The following is a 25,417-nucleotide window of genomic DNA, read 5'->3' as shown; positions in this document are numbered from 1 at the left end:
TGGATTATTATGCCAGCTGGCACATACGCTTTGTCTTATTGAAGCCTACGTGCACCTTTTTTTGCAGCCTGACTCACAGTAAGTCAACCAGTTTGTTTTTAATTTAGCTCTGTTGAGGATGAACTTGCCCAGATGTACTGAATTGCAGAAGTGCATGCCATATCTTGAACACATTCTTTTAAGAGATTAATCTGGCTTTGGCCCAAACAAAGCAGGAACACAAAACAAATGTTGTCACATACCAACACTCAAGCTGCTGCAGAAAATCTTTTAATGGAAAAATACTGCTGAACTTCAACATAAAGTTTTGCTAAGAAACAAGTGTGACACACAAACTACATAGCAGTTTTGCAAGTGATCACTTTTTAATGCAAACCTCAGGGAAAGGGAAATGGCTCTACCAGATCAATTGAAGCAGAGGTCCGTGAAATGTCGTCATCATGCTGTGCACCCCACCAGTAAGTGCAATACTGAACATTTCAGAAAGCACTAAGTGTTAGGACAACAAAGTGCAGACCATATAGCATCATACAATGCTGCAAATTTAGCATCAAAACCACTTAAAGATCCCTGTTGTGCAAGCTGTGAGTAACCTGGATCTACAGGACTCCCTCTTCATGTGCAGGTTTCCTTTGGGAATATCTTCTCATTGTCTGAAGCTCAAGACAGAAGTTCTGGGGGAAACTACTCTCCAAATAAGAGAGCTGTGAGCACTCAAGCTGTTGAGTAGTCCTCATGACATAATTCTGTTTGGTGATGTCCATAAATCAAGCACAATTGATACAATCCTCTCACAACACCTCAAAGACGGTTCAAAGAATGTCACTGCCCTATCACAAAGGAAAGTCAGTCCTGAGGATCATCTCATTGGAAAGTACTGGAAACAGCTGCTGATCTTCTAGCAAGTTAGCATAAAATGAATTAAAAAAAAAAAAAAAGTTAATGGAGTCCAATCAATCATCTAAGCAATAAAGTTAAAAGTAGATTAGAAATGAATATCCCTTAATGACAGAGCCATATGAAACTGCTGTTTTTAAACCAATTGTAGAACCTATTCTTTTTTAATAACCACAATTGGCTTTGAGTGCTTTGTCAATGTGACAAACCTTTTCCACCAGAAGTGGAACATTTATTCAAATGCTAATGAAAGTAAATGCAATTTGTACTGGTGCTGAATCAACTTTTCAGGACTGTAATTTGCATTGTATAAAATTCCAATTTTTTCAATATGAAACATTAGAATAAGGTTTCAAGACTAAACAAATTGACATATGGCTTTTGCCATCGAATTTTAAGTACTTTGATTTCTTTATGACAGGCAACTCTAATGCTATTGAGAAGTTTTATATTTACATATTTTCTTCAACAGTAGAGCAGACCCTTGAGATTCATTAAAATAATCCATAGATCTTATATTAAACTATTGTATCAACTGGCTTAATTTTCAGACCCAAACCAATTACTCATACCATTCTGCCAATGGAGATTCAACTCTCAATTCACCTTGACTGACCAGAACTTGCAGACTATAACATAGAGATGTAATACTCTTTCCATAATAATAAGCTGGCATGCAGCGACTTTCCCACAACACTAAAAACAAAACAAAATAACAAAAAATAATAAAACGAACAGAAATAATTAGACTACATTAGCAAAACAGAACGAAAAATAATATGAATAATACTTAAAATATTCTGAGGTTATCTTATATAATCAATGTCACACCTGAAACCAGAGTACTGGATTCATTTTTGGTCTTTCCAACTCAGATGAAGCATAACTGGATCAAGAGATGGAGGCATGAGATTTCCCAAAGATCCCTTTCCTTACCAGGGCAGAAGAAATCCAGTGAAACTGAGAAGCTACAAAGTTGTTTGTGTAAGACCATCAACGTATCAGATTGCTAAACGAATGAATATGGGATGAAAATATCCATGTTTATGTTACAGAAAACAAAAGTTGCAAGCATGTTCTCATACGAACCAATAAAGCTCAGAGCAGAGAAAGTGAAGGAAGCAGTTGGAATAAACATGGAAGCACTACTACTACTCTCAGGTGCAGTAGTCAGCTTCAAGTTAGAATGAGGAAACAACAACAAAAAAAATCATAGAACCATAGAATTGCTTGGGTCGGATATTGTTAAATACAATATAAATCCAGCCCCCTGCCATGGGCAGGGACACCTTCCCCCAGACCAGGCTGCCCAAAGCCCCATACAGCCTTGCCTCCAGGCGCCGGGGCATTCACAGCTTCTCTGGGCAGCCTGTGCCAGTGCCTCACCACCCTCTGAGTGAAGAATTTCCTCTGAATAACTACTTTAAATCTCCCCTCTTTTAGTTTAACTCTGTTACCCCTTGTCCTGTCACTCCACTGCCTGACAGAGAGTCCTTCCCCAATTTTCCTATAGGCCCTCTTTAGGTACTGGAAGGCTGAGGTCTCCCAGGAGCCTTCTCTTCTCCAGGCTGAAGGAACCCAAGTTCCTCAGCCTGTCTTCACAGAAGAGGTGCTCCAATCCTCTCATGGCCCTGCTCTGGACTCACTCTAATAGGTCCATGTCCTTGTGCTGGGGGCTGCAGAGCTGAGCACAGGGCTCCACGTGGAATCTCGTAAGAGCAGAGCAAAGGTGCAGAATCACCTCCCTTGCCCTCCTGACCACACTGCTTTTGATGCAGCCCAGGATATGGTTGGCTTTCTGGGCTGCAGGAACACTTTGCCGGCTCACACTGAGCTTCTCATCAACCAACGCCCCCAGGTCCTTCCTCCTCAGAGCTCTCAATCCATTCTCCACCCAGCCTTTGTATGTGCTTGGGTTTGCTCCAAGCCAGGTACAGGGCCTTGCATGTGGCCTTGTTGCACTTCATGAGGTTTGCACAGGCCCACCTCTCAAGTCTGTCCAGGTCTCTCTGGATGGCAACCCTTCCCTCCAGAGTGTCAACTGCACCACATAGTTTGGTGCCATCTGCAAACTCTTTTGAACCTTGAAAAGGTTTTGATTTAACTTGCATGATAAGGCAATTCATTAAAACGTTCAGTTTAAAAACATGATTTTATTCTGATCATAATTTTTCCATAAACATTTCTTGAATTACCTACAAATTAACAAATAATCAGTAGGCAAATACAAGCCTTGGAGTAAGTCATGTGGTTCTTGATTATGCATTAAGGACAAACAAAATGAGAGTTCTCCCAAGGAAATATACAACAATGTGTCTACAACACTCTCTCATATATTGTGTTTATCTTTAAAGACCTTAGTACGACAAAGGATCAAGAAGATGACATGAATTTTTAGAAGTTAGAAAAAGTAAAGGGAAAGAGGAGAGATCTGAAGAGAAGTATGAATAACTTATACTTTCGCTCTTCCAACTGTAACTCCGTACAGCACTTGTTTGGAAGAAGAATGGATATTCCAACAACTTGCTTCCAATGTTTTCATTTCTGAAGTGAATTGTCTTAAGTAAGGGTAACTGCTTTAAAAACATTGTATTTCATTGCGTGTGTTCAACTTAAAAAAAATATTACCTTAGAAATCTAAAAAGTATTTACTAAGCAGTATTTTCTCCAGCAATCACATTCAACCCAACTGTTGACTTTTAAATAAAAAAATCACACAACAATCATTTTAGAGACAGGAATGAAAATAACTTAAAATGCATGAAAATCTAATAGGGATCAGCACTGAGTGCAGCAAAACTGAGATATAAGAATGATGCAATGAAAAAGCTAAGTATTAAAAAAAAAAAAAGAGGTGAAATTCTGCAGCAAATTTGTGTGCAATATTCTGGACCTTCATTCCTACTATTTTTGCATAAGCAAAAATAGAAATACATAGGTATACACACATGTATGTATGTATACTCACATGTATATGTATGTGCGTGTGTAGAAGGAAAATAGTATTAAAAAATATTCAAATAAGTCCTAGCAAGTCAGTAATGTATTTGATGATGCACAGATTACTGCGCATTTACTTTGTAGCTTATTTATACATTATAGTAAAAAATATACATGACCTAATGTAAACGTACAATTATACTTGTACAAGTGCAAAAGTTCTTACTTTCTATATGAAAGCGGTAGTCAGAGAATCAAGGCACTATTATGCAATGTTACTAAAAACAATACACTTCAGAAGACAGGTTGGTTTGCTGTCCTTTAAAAGGTTTCCTGTATGAAATATCAGCAGAGAAAGCTAAAATGTGTGTGACAACAGCACTTTTGACAACAACTTCTAGTCAAAAGCATAAATGTGAAAGTAAAACACAAAATCTTTTGTGCTGTAAGGGCATGAGAAAAGCTAAATATTTAGCTCCAAACATCCTGCAAATATCGTTTTGTTTCTCGAAGCATGGCCAGCATTTTCATTGCTTCCAATTTGTCAACTTCCATCTCCATGCTTAAAATGTCCACTACAGCATCACTTACACCATCAGCCATGTGCTTCTTATCCCTGGAAATAAAAAAGTAGGTGTAAAATGCATAATACTGTATTTTTCCTTTTATCAACAGCTTCAGAAACAGAATAATATTGGAAAATATATTAAAAACAAACAAAAAAAATTTATATTGTATGGCAAGTCATCCACTAAGTTTTCACATAGACAAGCATTGACAAGTACAAGAAATTCTCTCAAATGTTACAAGATTTTCAGTGCATGGTAATACACATCAAAAAACTTGCACCGCCAATTAGGCTATCACAGAATAATCATTTACTTTTTGGGAGAACTGGACCTGCTGAAGTACCGTATTATATCCCCGTATGGTTTCATCATACACAGAAACCTCACTTATTAATAATGCTATTTTTAATACAAATAATAGACATTTACTCCAGCAGGAGAAAATACTGACAAAAAGCCCAATGTTCAGTTGACCATATACCAACAAACTTCCTAAAAAAAATATGGAACCTCCAGGTAAGCTAGCCTCTACACATAAGGCTTCCCACTGTAAAATATATTACTATTGTGGAACTTCATAAAGGCAATAGAATTTTGGAGTCTGTAATGACAAATCTTAATTTCTATATTCAGGTAGCATCCTGGCTTATCCACACCCGGAATGCAGCAGAGGCTTCTGCTATGTCACAGCTGTCCAATTTATCTTCTCATGGATTCAAGTATCCCATTTTTTCAAAACATTCAATTAGTTTGAATCCTACTACAACTTATTTGAATACTAAAAGAAAAGAAATAACAGGTGACTGAAACAAGCAGAACTGTGTAGTTACAAACTATTCTTTCGTAACTGTATTATACATGTATAAAAATGGACATAGCAGACTAAATTTTGGCATTCCAGGAAGGATGTTTGAGCAACATGTTGGTCCTATCTTTCATACAGCTCGAAGTCTTTCTAAAACCTCAAACTGTTCACTTTCTGAGACCGTCCATCTCCACATACATACTCACCCACACACATAGAAGTAACCGCTATCTTTCAGCAGGACTCTGGCAACTTCCTTAGCATAAAGCCTAAGGACATCTTGCACATACTTAGGCAAGGCTCCTTCTGCAGTTGAAGAGTCTCTTGAGAAACAAACCTTAAGATGAGTTAAAGTCCCATTTTCAAGAAAACATCTGAGCTCATCTCTGAAAGGCAATAAAAAGTGTTAGTAATGGCTCTGAGATAAGCATCCCCCATGAATACAAATTTAACACAGGAAATGTTAAATAGTGAACTTGCTTGAACAAATAGTCTCTATCATGATGCCGACAACCAAAGAACAGCCACGTCTCTCCAAAATGCCAGTCTGTATGTTCTTCCCTCAGCTTTTGCCTAAACAGCCAAAAGAAAAAAATAATTAAAAAAAAAAAAAGAACTGTGCCAACTGTATGTAAACCCAATGTTTTTTATCAAGAGCAGAAACTAAAACTCCTATAACCTTATTCTCATTTACAGTAGTGCTTTTCCGGCTGTCCAGAGGCCTATTAATGTGAAATGGCTTAAGGTAAGTAACAGTGAAACCTTTCTTCTCTGATTTTCTTGAGTACTCACTTTTGGTCCAATTCAAAATCAATTAAATTCAAAGTTTTAATTGTTTTTTTTTTATTTTTTTTTTTTTGTCACAGTTTCATATGGGAATAGTGAAGACTGGCACTTCTGAACATCTCACAAAACACTTCTGACTGCTGAATAAGGAGATTGCTACCCCTTAACCCTCGTTAGAAGCACTGTAAAAATACCCAGGGAAAGCTCAGCACAAACCATTTTTAGCATGCTTTTCATTTAGCTGTAGAAACCTCTTAGAGTCCATGAATAACAATCTATTTACCACTACACCATAAGAAAAGTTATTGTATTTTCTTGAAATAATGCTGAAGATATTACTTTACAGGGGTTTTAGCTGCTGCTTTCTAGTTATACTTTGAGAGGTGTTTTATTTAGCATTGATTAAATGCTTACGAAATGCTATGGATTCTTTAAAATACAAACCAAAATAAATCTGAGAGATAAAAATATCTGGGGGATAAAATTAAGTTAATACTTAGTAGTAGAAAGGACGGTACATAATGATCTGGTTAAAGCAGATGCATGGAGCCAGCAGCATCATGTCAAAACACCACCTTTCTCTCAGAGCAGTTTAAAAATAATTATTACAGGATGCAAGAAATTCCATTATCTTGCTAGTATGAATAAGTCACACAGGAATGATATGTTGGTTACCTATAAAGCTTACATTACCACCCAAATATTAGATTATTCCTGTTTATTCTGCATGTATCTGTAACTCTTTGAACAAGCTTCTTTATGCCTTACAAAATTACACTGCTGTAGATGGGGAGATGAAAGCAAAGAATGCTGTCAGAAGATGAGCAAAAACCAGAGCAGTGTCCCTTGTAATAACATACCCTAGATGCTTATTTTTGTTTGTTTTGTCATGGTTTTGTTACCTTTTTTGCCTTGTACAGAGTTCCTTAAGCATTACAAAGAGAAAAAAGGACAAAGTTGTAAACAGCTCATAAAAACATTTGTGATTTGCCCTTTCTGGTTTAACAAAGAAGAGGGAGGAAAACACAAACAAACAAACAAAAAAACCCACACCATTTTTTTCCAAAAGAAAAAGATTAAAAATAGATTAATTTTTCTACTTAGAAGCCTGAGGCTGTATTTTTTTCAACATAGAAAGATTGTTTTTCATTTAAAAATTTGGTACATACCTATGTTGCAGGAAACCAATAAATGGTGCAATTCCTGTTCCTGGACCAACCATCACAAAAGGGACAGAAGGGTCTGAAGGTAAGTGGAAAGTATTGTTTGGACGAGCAAAAATAGATATCTAAAATGAAATCAGACAAAATACAATTGAAGAGTATTCTTAAGAAGTGAAAGTATCATGACATTTTTAGAACCTTCAGAATGTTTATGTAGTGTGTGTGTACAGACACCCTTTCAAATCCTGAACTTCAGAGGTTACTTTTAATCCCACACCGACACGTGGAAAACAATTTCACTTGAGCTTCTGAAAAGCATGCCCTATTTACAGATCTATCAATCAATCTGGATAAAAATATGGCAAAGCCAACCAAACATGAGCTTCTGAATATGAAAGCGGACTGCACTGTAAGTTTGGTGAATTTCTAGAATTCATGGAAAGTGTGATAACGGTGCACAAAAGGAAGCTAGGCTTGTTTACTGCTCTTATAGGCAATGGTTGTTTTTTTTTCTTTTTTAAAGTGAAACAAAAAACCACTGTGAACCACAGCACTGTGAAGTATGGTTAGAGATTTGTTTATAGTGAATTAAAGTCTACCGATACCCAGCTCGCTTTCTTAATTTTCACAAAAGTTTTACAGGAAGTCCAAAATGGCACACAGGTAAGGAGAGTCCAACAATTGCTCAAAGACCTTGGAAAATGGTTTATATCATTCCACTAGTATGCTCTTAATTCTGATCACCAGATCTGTGTCAGAAAGAAAGACAGATTATAATTTTCACAGGAGCCACGCCCCATTTTCTGACTGTACATGGAATGAAAGATGACCATTCTTAACTCTTCAGAAGACCATTTTAAAAATCAGCAGCAGCAATAGCAGAGTTTTACTCATTAAAATCATAAGCAAGAATCCAATTTATTTTGCATATTAATTAGGAAACAATTTGAATTCACTTTCAAGTTTAAGGAGTTAAAAACTAGACCAAGTTATTTAAACTTTGTTCTGTAAACCTGAGTGATTTAACACTACCCTTCTTATCATTAAATCCACAACAATGTTAAAACAACACTAATTTTTCTGTTTGATGATGATTAAAAAAAGAACAGTATAATTCTTGGTGCGGGGACAATGCTTCTATTTCTGTAATACTTACTATTTCAAACGACACTTGAGTTAACAGACTATCTTCCCTATTAAGAATTCCAAATTTGTCATTCCTTTAAAAAGAATAATTCAACTGGTATACACACTTGTTCTAGGAAATAAATTAATCCATTTTGTATTGCTATTCCATATATTTTTGCAACCTATGTGTATTGCTGAGCATTTATCTATTTTGAATTCTAGCTTGCACAGCAGATTCAAATAGTTCTCGTTTTTTTTCAGACTTAATTTGTAACAATCCTTCTGTTTGTTTTTTTCAGTCCATCTATTCCTCATGTTTGAGCTTTAACATATTGCAAATCAAGTATACTCTAAATCAATAGAGATGTGAATACTGGGATAAGATGAATCATGCACATATTAATCAGTTTTTCCTGAGTTACTTTTTAAAAATTAAAAATAACTTACACGGGTTTTCATTACAATTCGCCAGACCAAGACCTTGTATTATCAGCACAGTTTCCTTGTAACCAAGATTGTTTCCATATTTCTTAAATATATATTAGAATGTCAATAGTTTTTTTGTCATGTTATATGCAACACTATATAGAATGTATTTTACGATATACAGTATGATATATCTTCAGTTGGAAGGGACCTACGAGTATCAACAAGTCCAACTTGTGACTCTGCAAAGGGCAACCTAGGAGTTAAACCCAATGTCTAAGAGCATTGCCCAACTCTTTCTTGAACACCAACAGGATTGGAGCTGTGATGACCTCACTGGGGAGTTTGTTCCAAGTCTTGACCACCTTCTCAGCCAAGAGCTTTTTCATGTTAGTGCTTGAACTTTTTTTTCCTGAACTCCCCTGATGAAGCTTTAAGCCTTTCCCTTGTGTCCTAACTTACTGCAAAATGAACAAGCATACTGCTCCTGCCAAAACATCTGCAGTACAACCATCTGTAAACATCTGCATTTCAACAATCTGCAAACAATGAAACCTGCAGTTGTTTCAAAACATGTATAAATGTAACAGTTATGGAAATTTAGACTTAACATTCATACCTCTTCAGTTGGAGGGCTTCCTTCTTTCGTATTCAGAGTGTTTTTATTGGGGTGCAGTAGAGGTGCAACTAACTCAGCAAGCCAGCCTGTACATACTCCTTTCCGTGAGACTGGTCTAGTGGGACATGCAGGAAACTCCACAACATTAAAAACAAAGGACAGTTTTCCTGGCTGATACAAGTTTGAACTGTAAAGAAGCAAATATAAAAAAATAAATAAATAAAAATGAACTTAATGACCCAAAATAGCTCTGCTATCTTACAGCAGGTCCATTTTCAACTCAAACCATATTACCCAAATCAAGGTATGTTCAGTTACCTATGTAATATTTATATGCAGTTAGAAATTTTCTTAAGGTTGGACTCAAAGGCCAATGCCTATAGGATTCAATCAGAATTCCTCTCTGTAAGATTTACACGTGTGAGCTTGCTCTTGAGAAATCCACCAACCTCTTACAAGACACTCTAAACAGCATTGTTTGAAACAGTCAAGACCTGTGTTTTGTTGGTGGTATTTTCTGATTGGTCGTGTTGTTGTTTTTGTTGTTGTTGTTTCCGGTGGTGGTGTTTTGTTGTTTGTTTGATTTTGGTAACCAGGACATAATAATTTTTCCCCTCAGATTTTATCCTTCTGTTCTCTTCTCTTTCTTCTTTAGATCTACTGCTTTCACTGGATGGTCTTGCAGAAGATCTGAAGCATTGCTCATGTTACTGTGTTCTTTTTACCTTATAGTGAAATAAAGTCAGTATTGTAATAGGCTAACTGCAAATGAAAAAAACACTGGGTAGGAACTGCCTCCTAGTGTGATTTTTTAGGAAGCTGGAGGGATTCCTGTAAGGAAGAGGGAGATAGGCAAAGCAGCATCTGAGACTGTAAGCCTCAAGAAAGTAATAATGCACATATCTTAAGCTAAGGAAGGCTGGCCCTTTGTAGAGATGTGCAGCAACTGTGTTAAAGAAAAACAGCTGGATTCTAATCTCCACAGCCAAAGCCTTTCCAGCTCCTGGTGCTGCCCTGCCAGCGAGGAGGCTGGGGGTGCCCCAGGAGCTGGGACACAGCCAGGACAGCTGGCCAAGGATGTCCCACATAGTGTAGGGTCATGCTCAGCAAAGTTAGGGTAAGGGGGAAGAATTTGGAATGATGGCATTTGTCTTCCCAAGAAACTGAGCCCTGCTCTCCTGGAAGTGGCTGAACACCTGCCTGCTGATGGGAAGTAGTGAACAAATTCCATGTTTGCTTTGCTTGCACATGTGGTTTTTGCTTTACCTGGTGAACTATCATTATCTCTCAACCCAGGATTTCTTGTGTTTTTACCTTTCCGATTGTCTCTCCCCACCCCACCTGGTGAGAGTGAGAAAGTGGCTGTGTGGTGCCGAGCTGCCCATGTGTTAAAACCACAACAGAGAGAAAAGGGTGAGAAAACAGCATCAGGGCTTCAGATTTCAATATGATACAGAGGAATTCAAGATCAACTATTCTAAGCAAAATGGCCTTACAAAAGCATTTTAAAGTTTGCTCTCTAAAAGATCGTAGTGTATACACTGAAGAAAAAAGCACACAAATTACTAAAGATACAACTTGAACATGTCATTACCTTGAAGCTGAATAGAATCTGGCTTGCAATTTAGGAAGATGTTCTGAAAAATTAAAGAAAAGGAGATATCACTTATTGTTTGATTCAGCCCAGTGAAAATCAAAATATTACGTGAGTGCTTACACTACAACAGGTAACAAGCATTCTATAATTTTACTCTATTAACATTGAGTGTTTCTCATAAATAAGGTACTAGGATCTGAACCCTATTAGGAATAATTTTTAGGCTTTGTGGAACACCTGTCAGAGATACAATAAAATAAGGCCATAAAAGTTAATTTATATGGTTATTAGTTATTTAAAAACAACTGTAAGGTACACAGGAGAGATGCCAGTAGTTAGTGGACACGGTGAAGCTTCAAAATTAGTTTTCCCTGCCTTTCATCTGAGTGTGCTTTATGGAGTTGAAAAGCTGACAAAAGGAATTATTTGATTGAATGTTTCTGCTATACGTATGTCCTAGAAGCAGATGTGGCAGTGTGACTTCAAACTCTGATGAATACCTATTTAATGTTTTGAAATCACAGCTAAAGAAAAAAAAAAAACAAACACAACATAGTTTGTATGAGACATCAGAGCTTGTATTTACTTACTTGTTTTTTAAATCCCTACAAATTACTAAGGGGTAATGAAGAACACGATCACAAGGCCATAAAAAGCAATTGTTTTGTTTCACGTAATGAAACACATTAAGAAATTCCATTTTTTAATCTGGAAAGTAACTGTCAGTATTTTCAGATGCATTTGAGATGGCTGCATTTCAAGGCTCATTCCTTCCATGTTTCATACAAGGAACTTTGCAAGTATGTTGGGTATAACATAAACACAAATGTAGTGGAAAAAGCTTTCTGTTTTGGCAGATAAAAATGCAAGAATAAGAACACGAAGGCAGGGATATCAGGAGTTGTACAAACATGGCTTTTTGAATTGCAACCAGCTGATGAATTACTTCTTGAAGACACTAATCCTGCAAGCATCTTATGCTTATTTTTATGCACAGGAGTAACCCAGAGTCATTTGAAGCACAGGTATGAGACTAAAGTGCAGAATGAAGACCACAGACTACCACTGTAGAACAGAGTTTTGCCCCCAGCAGTAGTTTTCATTTGATCACTATGGACACTATAATATTTCTACAGTGGTAACTGAACAGTCACCCCCATCCTGGGAAACTCAACACTTAGTTTGATGCATTTTCAGAATGAACTAAATCCAATGAAACCTAAATCAGTCACTTACCAATTAACAGGTTAAGTGAAGGCTTGCAGCTTGGAAAAGCACGAAGTAAATCCAGCAAGCAAACATTTGACTCCCTAATAAAACGGGTGTAATCAGAGTTTCCTTGTCTGCTGCAAAGCTCCTGAAGCCTCCGTTTTTCTCCTGCGTTACTGGTGTACTCTACAAGGGCTCGCAAAAATGCCTGGAGTGAAGAAAATAAGAATGGAGGGTAAAAAGAAATACTCCAGTTGGACAAACCCAGGAAAAGCTTGTGTTGCCTGGAGATAGGAAGCCAGCTTGTAGGCTAATGAATAATACAATTTATTTTCCAATGTACACTTTCACCTACCGTGACATTTACACCCCTATTCCCCATCCCTCAATGTCTGGGGCAAGCTAGTAGGTCAAAAAATCCTACTTTGCCTGACTGAGGGAAGAGACAGACAAAAGGCATTTCCAGATAAAACCCAAACTTAGGAAAGACTTTATTTATGTATTTGCACTTTAGTAACAGCCCCATAACACAAATTAGTCCAAGACAAAACACCATTTGCCAAGTTACAGAAGCTGGGAAGGGAGTAATACAAAGTCTTAGTAGCAGTATTATTGTAAATAAAGTATGGTATTTATGAGTCATGTAAATGTCACTGCGGTGTTTTATGCTGTATTTATGCCTACTTAATGGTAGTGCAAGCTTTTCTTAAGGGAAGATTAAGTACAGCTTGCAATATAAAGCAAAATTCAGATGCAAGTAGTTCCAGGGTTTGTTTTGTTTTGTCTGTTTGTTTTCCAAAAGGCAAGGTGGAAATAGATACAGTGCTTAAAAGGTAAGCGATCTAAAATAGCCGGTGCAATCAGAGTACTTACTCTACACAAAAGAACACCAGAAAAGTAATTTGGCCAAACACCAGATTCCAGAAAATAACTCCAGATTATGGAGCTGCACGGCACTCTATTCTGAGCAGGAAACAATGCAGATAGGTTATATGATTGGGCGATACTCCCCAGACAGCACCCTCTGCCTACTCTTATTATTGAGAAAAGGTTTCAAAAACAGTTACATGTAGTGCTGAAAAGGTTGTCTCAACTGAATGATTCTCTTCTACAGTATATTGTCTAATAATGACATGCTGGATCCTACTGTGAAATTCACTTGAGTGAGAAGTCCTTCCAAAAACTGACTTCCTTCACAGATCCAAGCAACACAACTGTAACTTCACACTTCACACAAATTTATCTTTAAAATGTGTTTTGACAATACCAGAAATACCCATGCATTTCTAATTGCAAGCTTCTGATTTTTTTCCAGGCACAAAATATAAGAGAAGTAATAAACACACATTTTGAGAACAAATACGCAACCAAAAATCTTTGAATTCTGCCAGTTACTGAAATTCTCAAGAAAAGCTTTAAAGTATGCCTACAATGCCTACAACCAGGTTGTCAGCCTTCCAATTATATGGAACCAACTATCTAGCACTTTCCTATGTAATTCCAGATTACTTATGAATACAGAATGGTAATGGGGATTTTGGTATCTCATAGTTTGTCCAATAAAGCACTAAGAGCAAAATTTCTTGGAACAAGGAATCAGCAGTATGCAAGCTGACAATCCTTATTCACCAAAAACACAGCAACAAGACACAAAGCAAGGACAGAACTTGAAGTAGCTACACAGAGTAGATTTACCATGGATTTCCCTTCAAAAGTGAAAACAAACACACACCTTTTTGGGAATTGCTCTTATTTCCAGACACCAGGTTAGAATGAATTTCAGAGTGCTCCTTTCAGGGATGTGTTGTGGACGAGACGCTCCTAGTTTAGGGGGGAGGAAAAAAAAAAAACACAAAAATACATCTATTAACATCCAAAAATAGCATCACAGAACTATCAATTAATGATAGAACTATCACAGAATATCAATTAATGCATATTTAATTGTTCCTTCAAGAAATACCATATACCTAAGCTTCATTCAATTCTGTATGATTGAGCCCAACTGATTTGTGGCTATTTTAAACTAAACTAAACTAAACAGTAATTTTAAACTAAACAGGTTTTCCAAAGAAAAGACCAAAAACAAAGTTACCAAGAAAGCAGGAAACAAGAAGAAAAGTGTAATACATGAGTGTTCAAATACATGTATTATTATTATTATTATTATTTTTATTTTTTTATTTTTTGGCTAGGCCACTCAAGGCCTTTTTGCCACTTCTCATCTTGGAGAAGTTCTGAGGAATGCTTACAAGGAAAAGGATCATCTACATTTTTCCCCCCCTCCATGAATAAATACTCCTGAAAAATCAGAACATGCTGATGTTTTCTAATGATCTAACCAAAGGAGTATTTGGCTACCTCTTCATGGAATCAGCCAGGGTCCACAGGTAGCATTTGGCTACCTCTTAATGGGTCCAGGCAGGCTCAGCCTTGTGACGTGCCATGCTAAAGCAGCTACTCCCCATTCTAAGCTAACCCCAAAAGCAATATAAGATCACTTACTTGACAAAACTTATTAACAAGCTCTGCAAGTCCCAGATTGTTTAATTACAGACCCCACTTGCATGTTAGGATTTCTGTTGATGCTGTTTCTTGGCTTCAAGTTCTAGTTACTCATTCTTACTGTACGTTTCTCTTTTCAAGAGGCCTTTAATAAATTTTGGTCTAAGAATATATCCCTTGCTAAATTATGTTTTCGTATCAGCATTACTTGACTGAACTCTTGCTAAAAAGAACAAAATTTACTCTTAGACAGTAAGAGGATTGACATAAGCAAAATGCATGAAAGAAGCATCCATTTTCATATTTCTATGAACTTTTTCTGGAACACGCTGACAGCATTTCAAAATAAGTACTCAATCCTCTTCCAAGGATGCTCATATGTACAATAAAGGACATCTATGGGAAAGCAGGATCTGCTCAACAGACTATGTGCCACACTGCTAGATAATTTCTCTGTTTTGTCCCCTCACTTGATCTCACATACTTCATCAGAGAATTCACAGGCTGCACAAAGAGGATACACATAGGGCAATGAGCCCCTTAAAAGGCACCTTGCAGCAGCACTAAGACTTCTGCTCTGAGAGCACAGCCCTCCCAGGATGTAAGGCAGATGAATGTGAAGTGCTGTACTTCTGAGAAATTTCACTTAGAAATGTTCGGTTATATGCTTAAAGGTTTATCTCCATAAACATGAAGGAGCACAGAGGAACCTCAATACCAGACTGAAGTTCCCATTATAAGTTAACTTATCTACAGTAAAAACAAGCAGCAGCATTTTGTGTCCTCTCCTGCCAACGTATCTCTGACTTCTGAAATGCCTCTACAAAATGACAGCTGTGTCCCAGTATTGAACTTAAAAATGTTCAGAACCATGCATACCAACTACTACTAACACAGAAAGGAATACTTGTTTATGACCAGCACATCACACCTTACCTTTCTTTTTCGTGCCCTCCTTAACCTTTACACAAACAAAGCACTCCCCTCTTTCAGAAAGTCCCAAGAGATGAAGAAGTTCTTCCACCTCACTGACACTGTTGGGACATACTACACAGAAGGCATCTCCAGGTTGGTAGTCAAAGGCTGTATTCTGTTTTAAAATATGAAATCATTTCCATAAAATTGTAAGATAAACCAAAAAGACAACTGTATTCCTATACCTAACAGCAATCTTCCTACTATTACAGAGGTACGTTTTTTTGCTCTGTGCTAGGATTCTGTTTCGATGACATCAGAAACTAATACTCATGTTTTCCTTGCTGGTTTAACTTCATTGATTAGAAAAACTTTTCCTCATCTGGTTTAAATATTTGGACACACTTTAGTAAAAACCACTGAGCAGTCTAAACAGAAGAAAAATAATGACGCATTAAACAGGAGGTGTTATATAATCAGCCCACATCATTAACCACCAATGTGCTTTGTTTTCTGGTTTGAGAACAACAGAGAAATGAAGTCCTTATACTGAATACATCTAAGGTAACAGAAGTTAACAGTTTAAGTACTATGTTAAAAAGCCAGAAGAAATGAATTCCAGAGGATGACTCAGATCTCAAAAGCTCCAAGATAATGAACTAAGGATTCTTACCTCCTGCTTATGCTACTCAAATTACTGCTTGTGTAATTACCTACCAGAACGAATAACCACAGTTTACTATACAGAGTTTCTGAGTATTTTGTAGGTTACATATTTAATTCAATACCATATCCATGGTTATTCCATGGATCGGGTATTGAATTTACAACTTCTGTAAAGTTCTGGCTTCTTTGGAGCCATATATTTCAGTGAACAAATCAGACTGCAGTTAAAAAGTGAATCAGCCTAAGCTGACATCATCCTGTTCTAGAGGGAATTCTTTTTTCTTTTTAAGCCATCAGATCTTTTTCCCCCAGTTATTATGTATAACACACATGCTCTTTACCCTACATTTCTGCCCACTTAAAAAAGAAAAAAGCCACCACTAACTTACTGCAATATCGAGTTCTAAAAGCAACGCAGTTTTTATCGCATCTTCTCTAGTGAGCTGGACTGCTTTTGTAACTGGCACTTCGAAGGTTGTTCCCTCTGAAATCAGTATGGATGGATGTGGATTCTGAAAAAGGAGACGTGAAAACTTACATTAAAAAATGCGAAGTAGCTGAACGACAGCTTAGTATAATACACAGGAATTACTGCTGGCACTTTTTTTTTTTTGAAACAATCTTAGGAAACAATTCAAGACAATGAGGTGGAAGAACATGCATCTTCAACATGTATATACACACACACACAGAGTGTATTGTTCTACATTTTTTAAAATCATATTTAAGTAGTACAAGGCATACATTCAACTATAAAAGGTCCATAAGCTTTAACAGCCCAATGGGCCTATACTATTATAAAATGAAGTTAGTCGTTTCCTTTATTAAGCTGTCTTAAAAACAGCCGATTTCATTTTATGGGTTAGTGACCAGCCCTTCTTTTTAAGCACCGTTAGCATCGCTTTCAACCTGAGTGTTAGTCTGTACAAAAAGGGAACCTCTACATCACAAATCTTCATTTCAGTAATTTGGATTGCTTAACTCAACAGCTCGGCCTCAGATCGGCCTCATTCCCACATCTGCTCTTTTGGCTGATCCCAGCTGCCATCTCTTGGTTGGCATTACTTGAGTACTGGGGAATAGGGCCCTTGCCCTCTTGGCTGTTACCACACTCAGCTACTGTCTCCCTGTCCCTTCTATGGCAGCCAGTCTTCACTGCTCCCTTGAGGAGATAACCAAAACATCTGTCCTTTGGCAAGCAATCAGAAAAGTTTGAGTCACACTTTCCAGTTCATTCTGAACGCTAAATTCACCAACTGGAAATGATCACTAGCTTATGCTAATTCTTCTCTTTGTACAGCAGGACTTGGTTCTACATGGTTTCATAATGAAAGCGCATTGACTTTTGGTCTGTAGGCATATGCTCCCTTCAAGAGGAAAATTATGATCATGTATTTACAAGTTTAAGTTACTAAATATGCAGCAGTATTTTGAAGAATTTTAAACCCTCTCATGGCATTCTGCAAGTACTAAAAATCTGAACTGAAGTTGTACTATACTCCTTTCCATAGGGAGAATTTTCACTGTCTGAACATGATGGATTATTTATTTAAAACACATAAATTGAATACTGATTATTTTAATTCTTCCATTCCCAGCACTGCAGTGCCATTCCTTCATCAAATTATTATTTAGTTAAATTATACTTCAGCCCAGAGCAGAGTAGGATGAGGGGGAGACCTCATGGCGGCCTACAGCTCCCTCACGAGGGGAGTGGAGGGGCAGGCGCTGAGCTCTGCTCTCTGGGGACAGCAACAGGACCCGAGGGAATGGCATGGAGCTGGGACAGGGGAGGGTCAGGCTGGGGGTTAGGGAAAGGTTCTGCACCCAGAGGGTGGCCGGGCACTGGAACAGGCTCCCCAGGGCAGTGGCCATGGCACCGAGCCTCCTGGAGTTCAAGAAGCATTTGGACAAGGTTCCCAGACACATGGTCTGATTCTTTGAGTGTTACTGCGCAGTGCCAGGATTGGGTCTTGATGATCCCTGAGTCTCTTCCAACTCAGGATATTCTGTGATTCTATACTTCAACATAAGCAGCCTTAATTCATATGGTTAAGGACTACATTCTTACCATATAAATGGACTTTTCATTTAAAATCAATAAAACTCCTGTGTTCAGGGATGTATTTCCTTTAGATATGTATCCATTTGTTCTTTTGAACTCATGATCCTAAGAAGACAAGAGACTTTCATCATTCAAACTTCAAAATTCCTTACCTCACCATGGGTGTCCTGAAACTGCACCTCTATATACTCTGGTGGCAAGACAGGGATATTAAGAGCAGCCTGAGAGATGGGAGGGACAGAGTGAACAAGCGAAGGTTCTGTGTCTCTAGATGAAGCCAGAAGATTGATGTCAACCGGTTTCCGTGATGAAACATCGGAACTTGCATCTCCCTCATCTTCTAGTTTCAAGTTCTGTATTTCTGAGCTTAAGTTTAGTTCATGCCCAACACAGGCGGCTGCAGAGAGAGTGCTAGAAACAGCACTAACATCGTTGCTCATGCCTTCTTTTTCTTTCTGCAATAGAAACACTTTCTTGAGGGCAAGCCAAAGTCCATCAATCCAAGGATCAACCACTAGTTCTAACCTGGGGAGGAAAGAGAAGAATAAAGAAAAAAGAAAAAGAAAACAGAAGGAAAGAGCGAGAGAGAAGGGGAAGGATGAACAGGGGAGAGAGGAATGATCTCATTGTGACTTTCTGGACTGTTAATTTATAAATGATGAAGAGAGCAAAAAAGTTAAAAAGTAAAAAATACACCATTCATTTTCTTTTTTATATATATTCGCAGCTGTTATCTAAATGACTTGTTTGTGTTATCTAAATGACTTGTTTGTTAAAACAAGTATTTGCATTTCATACTAACGCAATGTAAGTTTATGGAGTCTGCAGTAGGCTCACTTTCCAGTTTCTCATTTTTATTTTCTAATGTTGAACTTCGTGACAGAAAGGATGATAGCAAAACCCAAAACTTTTCACTGTGTAACAGCAATATCAGTATCTTAAAATATAACATTCCATTTTTTACTATTTTAGAACAAGATAAAAGTTTTATGATTATGGCAATGTTTGTTTTCAACTGTCTTGTGCCATCATGAACAGAACTATTACAATCTGTACTTCAAAATAAGCAAGCCAAGACTGCAGCCTACTGGCCAGAAAGAACAACAGAATAGAAAGGGAATTGTTCTCTTACATTATTCTTCCACGGTAATTTTAAAAACATCTTATATAATTCCTTTACAAGAAAAGGCTTTTTTTATGCAAAACGCAAAAAAAAAATTAAAAAACATTTTACAGTTCACCTAAAGCTGCCCCACTGTATACATGCCATGGAACTGCTTTTACTTACTTCAGTAATCTTGGACAAAATTTTAAAAGCCTTTATTTATTCTGAATTCCTTAATTTCTAAAACTGCTGAATGCCATCCATTTTTATAGGCACTACAGATGCTTGCTCAGACTTTAAAAATGCAGTTCCATTCAAATGTAATTAAGACTGAAACAGCACAGGTTCGGATAGGACTCATTCCTAGGAGGTGTTATCAGACTCAGCTGATTTCAAAGAGTTCAAAGCATTTAGTAAAAATCATACCTGATTATGGATTTTGTTTATCCAGTATGCAAAACTCATTCAGTTCTTACCCTACACAATCATCTGCTAATCCTGTGTCATAGAAGTGCTGGGCACCAAGTTCTTGAAGTCGTCGATCTACTGTCTTTCCACCATTGCAAAAGAACGTGTACTCTGAATCTCCCAGCCCTAACAAATACAAGGAAAGAAATCATGTCAGTCAGCCAGCCACACAGGCGTCACAGACGACCTAATAAAGATCTAAAATTAAAATACAGGATTTTCTTGCAGGCAAGCAGGATAACCTGACACATCTAAGTGTGTGTAAGGATGACACTTTTATGACTTAAAGAAAAGAAGGAAAAGAAAGAAAAGAAAGAAAATCTGTGTTTGTCCCAAAGCATCGTTGAAAAAGTTGTTCTTCCTTCACAAATCTAAGATGTAGAATTTACTCAAAAATACTTTGCTTTAGATATTTAACACTTCAGAATAACGCTGCTTTAGATAGGGGCTTTAAAAAAACCTAACCATTCTTATAGGAAAATGCAAGGAGTAGAAATAATTAGAAACAGAGTGAGGCCAATAATATACAAAACACTACATCACCTAACAATCCATACTGGAGGTGTGCGAAATGATCAGGTGGCAAGTTCTTATCCTGAATTTTCTTAACGAACTTGCGGGCAGTGTCTGGTGGGTCTCCAGTACCAGTAGTGGAAATAACAATAACTACAGGATCCTTTTCTCCTTCCAAGTTATACTACAATGAACAGAACAAGTAAGTTATAAGGCACCATTTGATACGTATTTGTGGCCTTGCACATTATTTTCCTCTTTTCCTTTTCCCAAAGGTACACAGAAAAGCATTTAATCTCATTTTACCTATATTAAACCACAGAAACGCTTTCATGTAATTACAAGTTCTTTTGTGGATGCAAACTGTAATCCTGTTTGTAACTTTGTTTATTAATGTAAGGTACAGAACCACATGAACGGAAGAAAAATGGTAGCCTGTCTACTAGAAAGCATGTGAACAATTACGTTACTCCTTAGCCTCCTCTTTGCCTTAAGAAGCAACCCCATCTCCTACAACTGCTCCATGTTGGTTTCAGTTTAAACTCACTCCCAGCACTCCAATAAAACAATAGAGATATGAGAAAATATACACAAAGACTGCAAGAAATACTATTTAATTGTTTCAGGCAGTGTCAGGACTGAAGTTCAAAACTTCAGGGTTTGAGTTTTATTCTAAACACTTCACTTCATAAATCACTCAAACTGTATCTCCTTCTCTAGGCATGTGGAGGTTACTCTTTACATCTGAAATCCAGAAAAGTTAGGAACACAAAGAAACACGTTATCAAGTGGTTTTGCTGTTGTCATTGTTTTCTACAACTTTCCTGAAGAACCTAGGAACAGTTGGAAGGAGCAACTTAAATTGCCACCTCAAACAGCATCCTGCCTGCGGCAGTGTCCAACAGCAGGGGTCTAGAGAAGCAGAAGAGGAAGCAGGAGTAAGCATGCCAGGACATTTCTCAAGTATTTTGCCAGACCTCAGTGAGTTGCCATCCAGGGACATTCCAAAACAGTTTTGTCTTTTACAAGATCAAGTAAACTCCAAGCACACACAAATTCCTGAGCTTCCAAAATGGAACTATAAGTTGTGGGGAAAAAAAAAATAAATAAATGAAAAAGCCTTAGCAGCTCTCTTCCAGTAATTTGGATCTGCAGAGCTTTCACAGATGATTTAATAACTACGAGAACTTCAGTGCACTGCCACAGGTGACTATTGCATTAACAAATAAAAGTCTCTTCTTCAAGTACAAAATGCAAGGGCCTACTGGTATAACAAAAGTGTTACATAAAATTGTGTCCCATGGAAAAAAAAAAAAAGATAAAAGCTTCAAAAGAAAAAGCTGGTGTATTAGAACAGAGTTAGGATTAGTTCATTAAATTCCTGCTTGCTCCACTACATTCTCCTTAGCAAACGTGTGAAGAGTTTCAAAGAAATACCCAGCAAATGCATAAAGGGCCGGGCCTTCTGACTGACTAGTATGGACAAAACAGAAGCATCTCACTTCCTGACCTCAGGCACACACACACCTCTTTGAACTACACAGGTTGTGGAGTAAGCTGTCAGATCTAACTTACCCAGAGGAATTCACAAGGGGTCACACAACTCAAACATGCTCTTGCTGATGTAAATTGTCATCCTGCCTTCCCTCCTCTAATTACAACTACACTTCTGTAGGTTCTCTTTATTTACAGTGAAGGCAAATGAAAAGCTTAAGCAATGAAATCTGTAAAGCCGTAGAATTTTCTCCTCAGTGCTTAATTCTCACATTCTCAATTCAGTGCACCTTTATGCCCCATCAATAACTCCCAGCTCTGAGTTGTCTTGTCAAATTTGACAAACTGCATTTATTCAAGTGCAGGCCACTAACAGGGCTAGAAATACCCAGCCTGCTGCCTTCCTGAAACTAATCTACAAACTTGTCAAATACAGAAGAAACTAAATGGAAGAATATAAGGAGAATCTCCGACTTTGCTACATATTTGGAGAGCATTCATTCAAAATCAGATGTCCAGCTACAAAAGAAAGTGTGCCCCCAAGAAAGCAACTTGCTAAAAGGGAACTGAATTATTTTTATAAGCTTCTCAAATTTTCCAATGCATGAACAACAAACAAACTGAATAATAATTTCTACTGACAGGAAAGTTAACCGACAAATAATGAATTCATTCAGTACTGCACACACAATTAGCTTTCGAGAAGTCACTGTACTGATTTTAGGAACAGAGATCACGTATACTCATTTACAATTCTAGTATGAAAAATCACCAGAAAGATTTGGCAGAAGGCTATCATGAGTATCGATCCATGTTATTGATTCCTAAAACCTGCAAATTTAAAACTAGATGATGTATTTTAGGTAGATAAATGTGCTCAGACCTCATTGTTATTAACAGCCACCACTCAAGCACATGAAGAAAAACGTAGCTCTTAAATAACTCTTTTTCAAAACAGCACAGAGTATCTCACCTTGTCCATTTCACTTATACAGTGCATATCAGCTTCAAATCCGCGGGCACCTGCTTGCACGCATATTTCCTCAGCTATGGCTTTTGCCTGCCCTTTCTGTGTTGCATAGAGGAGCAAAAACCTCCTTTTTAAATCACAGCACATTTTCCAAAACAGGGTACTTTTTAAATTTTATTTAAGACACTGCAGAGGAAAAAAAAAAAAAAGAAAAAGAAGCGAATTTACTGCATGCGGAATGGCACGATTTTGCCCTGTTTATTAGATTAAAAAGAGATACTTTAAAAGGATAGCAGTATTGGTGTTTAACTTGGAAACAGGGCATCAACTCTGAAGAGAAGTCTTTTCTCACAACTAGGCTTTGCAGGCCAGGATATGAAGAATTCAGTTAAGTGTGCTGTACTATCTTGATATTGCAATAATATGGCAGAGTGCCAAGCTCAGAACCTAGTTTATAAGCAATACAATACAGGAAAAAAAATCATGAAAATAAATACTCTTTTTATTACATAAGTTTTATTTTCCATTTTAGGTTACTGACTGCTTTAGTCAGCTTTCTGAGATGCATTTGAAAAAAAACAAAATACATAATTTGGTGACATCAAACTACAACATTTGATCAATATTTTTAATTCTTAATTTCTTCTTCTCTGAAATCAGCATTTTATTTTTTTTACCTGAATGCTCTTACATGCCATTCTCTATGTCTGTATTTTTAAACGTAAGCATTATTTTTCATTCCCTATTTCAAAAAGGAGCTTCTTATACAACTCCTGAGCTTACGCTTTTGATGTTTTTTCTTCAAATAAGAAATAAATCTTAGAGAAATCTTCTGCAATGTAAAATTTCACTCCTTCCCAAAGTCTTGAAAGAAGAAGGAGAAACAAGATGCACATATTTATCCATCTGCCTGTCCCATAAAACCTCTCTCATTCAAGCTTTTCTTTTGTGATTTTGACACAGACAAAAGACAGAAGATAAGAGGTCAACTTCAAGAAGCAGTGAATAAGAGAGACAATTAAAATGTCTCTTGTGCATATATTGCAAATTAATCTTCTGCTAGTGCTTTGTTACTGCTTGGGAGCTACAGTAGAACTCGAATACCTAGAATGAAAACTCAGCAATTTTAGTTCCAAACTTGAGACTTTTTTTTCATGTGCCTGGGCCCAGTTTGCTGTACTTCACCTATGGCACCGCCCACTGATTCAAGTACATACATCAATTTACGTAGACCTGTAGCAAAATAATTTCAGGCACTTCTTTTTTCCTTGTTTCTTCCAGGGAAAACAGAAAAAGAATACTGCACTCTATTCATATGGCAAAATATGTCTCCCCACGGTATTGCAGGGCGTATCTGCTATTATGATACTGAGGGTTTTTTTAAAGCACACTTGTAAAACAAATGTGGTAAAATTAAATGACAGCTTCTTAAGAGTACAGTGCCTGTACCATACCCGAATTCCATGAAACACGAAATTACTAGGAAAATGTAAGGCTTTAGTTGTATTTTTTCTATTACATTTTCCAGCACAATTTTTACTTTAAATTGACATTGTTTTACCTAAAAAATATTTAAATTCATTCAAATAACTGACTTCATGTGCACAGAAAAAGATGCACAAGCCAAATAATCGACAGACTGATTTTCCACCCTCCTTTTACAAAAGAAATACTACCATTTGACTACATAGAAATTACAAGGGTTCATACGAAATTCATTTTCACTACCCTCAGTAGTGAAACAAACAGAGATCTGTCCCAGTCATGTGCTGTGCTTCCAACCTGATTGCTCTTTTGTCAGCAGGTGGCAATGTCTGGCTGTGGAGAAAAAAACAATAAAGGTGAAATGGGGTTTCTTTATTAGTATGTTCTTTCTCATACCTTAGAAAAGGAGAAAGACGACCAGTTTTCCACTTGGCCCACACGATGCCTCTGCAGGACCCTCACACTCTTCTGTGGTGCTTCAAACGGGGCTGTGAAACTGTGGTTTCACAGACAGGTCAGTTTATATATCATTTTTTCAGCAGATACTGGCTTGTTCGCAGTACCTTTCACCCTGCAACCGAGACAACGAGACACGTGAACTTCACCAAAAGCAGTCTCAAGCAGCAGTTCCTTCAGAAGATAAAATAAAATCGCATAGTAAACGTCCTACTGCACCGGAAATAAGTATTTTTTTATTATTATTTTTGGTATTTTCAGGGGGAGAGCTGCCCCTGAGGAGGGCCGGTGCCTGACGCACTAAGGCAGCCCCAGCAGCAACCACAGCCCCCCACAGCGCTCCCAGCGCCCGGTCCTGCCACCACCACCCCCTTAGGACCCTCGTGCTTTTCCTCTCACCCCTATTTCTTCCCCAAAACGCCATTTTCCCGACTTCCCGTCACCAACAGCCCTACCCGAGCACGGCCCCCTCAGTACCGAGCCCGGCCGCGCCGAGCAGCGCCGTGAGGGCGGCGGAAGCTCCCGGCGGCCCGCGGTGCCCGTGATGGCGGCGGAGGCGAGGCCGCGGCTCCGAGCAGCAGCAGCAGGCGGGAGGGAGGGAGGGAGCCGCAGCCCGGCTGCCGGGCAGGGCTTCAG

The 25,417-nt window shown here is 37.8% G+C and overlaps 1 protein-coding gene across 3 annotated transcripts; it reads right to left on the bottom strand.

Moving 5' to 3' along the window:
- Positions 1 to 3,030: 3,030 nt before the first annotated feature.
- MTRR (5-methyltetrahydrofolate-homocysteine methyltransferase reductase) lies at positions 3,031 to 25,361 on the bottom strand. Of its 3 annotated transcripts, none has more exons than XM_072034954.1 (16): positions 25,237 to 25,361; positions 24,722 to 24,955; positions 22,844 to 23,026; positions 20,407 to 20,560; positions 19,872 to 19,989; positions 18,443 to 18,815; positions 16,615 to 16,737; positions 15,581 to 15,734; positions 13,872 to 13,960; positions 12,167 to 12,347; positions 10,928 to 10,970; positions 9,334 to 9,520; positions 7,167 to 7,285; positions 5,692 to 5,784; positions 5,418 to 5,597; positions 3,031 to 4,453 (listed from the first exon to the last, which is right to left on the bottom strand). In XM_072034954.1, exons 3-16 carry the CDS (start codon positions 22,985 to 22,987, stop codon positions 4,309 to 4,311), a joined length of 2,103 nt encoding a protein of 700 aa, XP_071891055.1. In that variant the 5' UTR covers positions 22,988 to 23,026; positions 24,722 to 24,955; positions 25,237 to 25,361; the 3' UTR covers positions 3,031 to 4,308. The 3 variants fall into 3 exon arrangements, with proteins under 3 accessions (XP_071891055.1, XP_071891054.1, XP_038031687.2); XM_072034953.1 differs by having other exon boundaries at positions 24,722 to 24,896; XM_038175759.2 differs by having other exon boundaries at positions 24,722 to 24,896; positions 25,181 to 25,295.
- Between the last annotated feature and the right edge of the window lie 56 nt (positions 25,362 to 25,417).

The sequence above is a fragment of the Anas platyrhynchos genome, chromosome 2 (genome assembly GCF_047663525.1).
Source record: "Anas platyrhynchos isolate ZD024472 breed Pekin duck chromosome 2, IASCAAS_PekinDuck_T2T, whole genome shotgun sequence".
Lineage (NCBI taxonomy): Eukaryota > Metazoa > Chordata > Aves > Anseriformes > Anatidae > Anas > Anas platyrhynchos.
This window is presented reverse-complemented; position numbering and strand designations above follow the sequence as displayed.

Excerpts from the sequence above, each read along its gene's own strand:
- MTRR (XM_072034954.1), bottom strand. The coding sequence starts at position 22,987 with ATGTGCTGTGATTTAAAAAGGAGGTTTTTGCTCCTCTATGCAACACAG. Across the intron at positions 16,738-18,442 it reads TTCAGGACACCCATGGTGAG|AATCCACATCCATCCATACT; the intron begins GTAAGGAATTTT and ends CTCCTTTTTCAG. Across the intron at positions 13,961-15,580 it reads GGAGGGCACGAAAAAGAAAG|GAGCGTCTCGTCCACAACAC; the intron begins GTAAGGTGTGAT and ends CCCCTAAACTAG.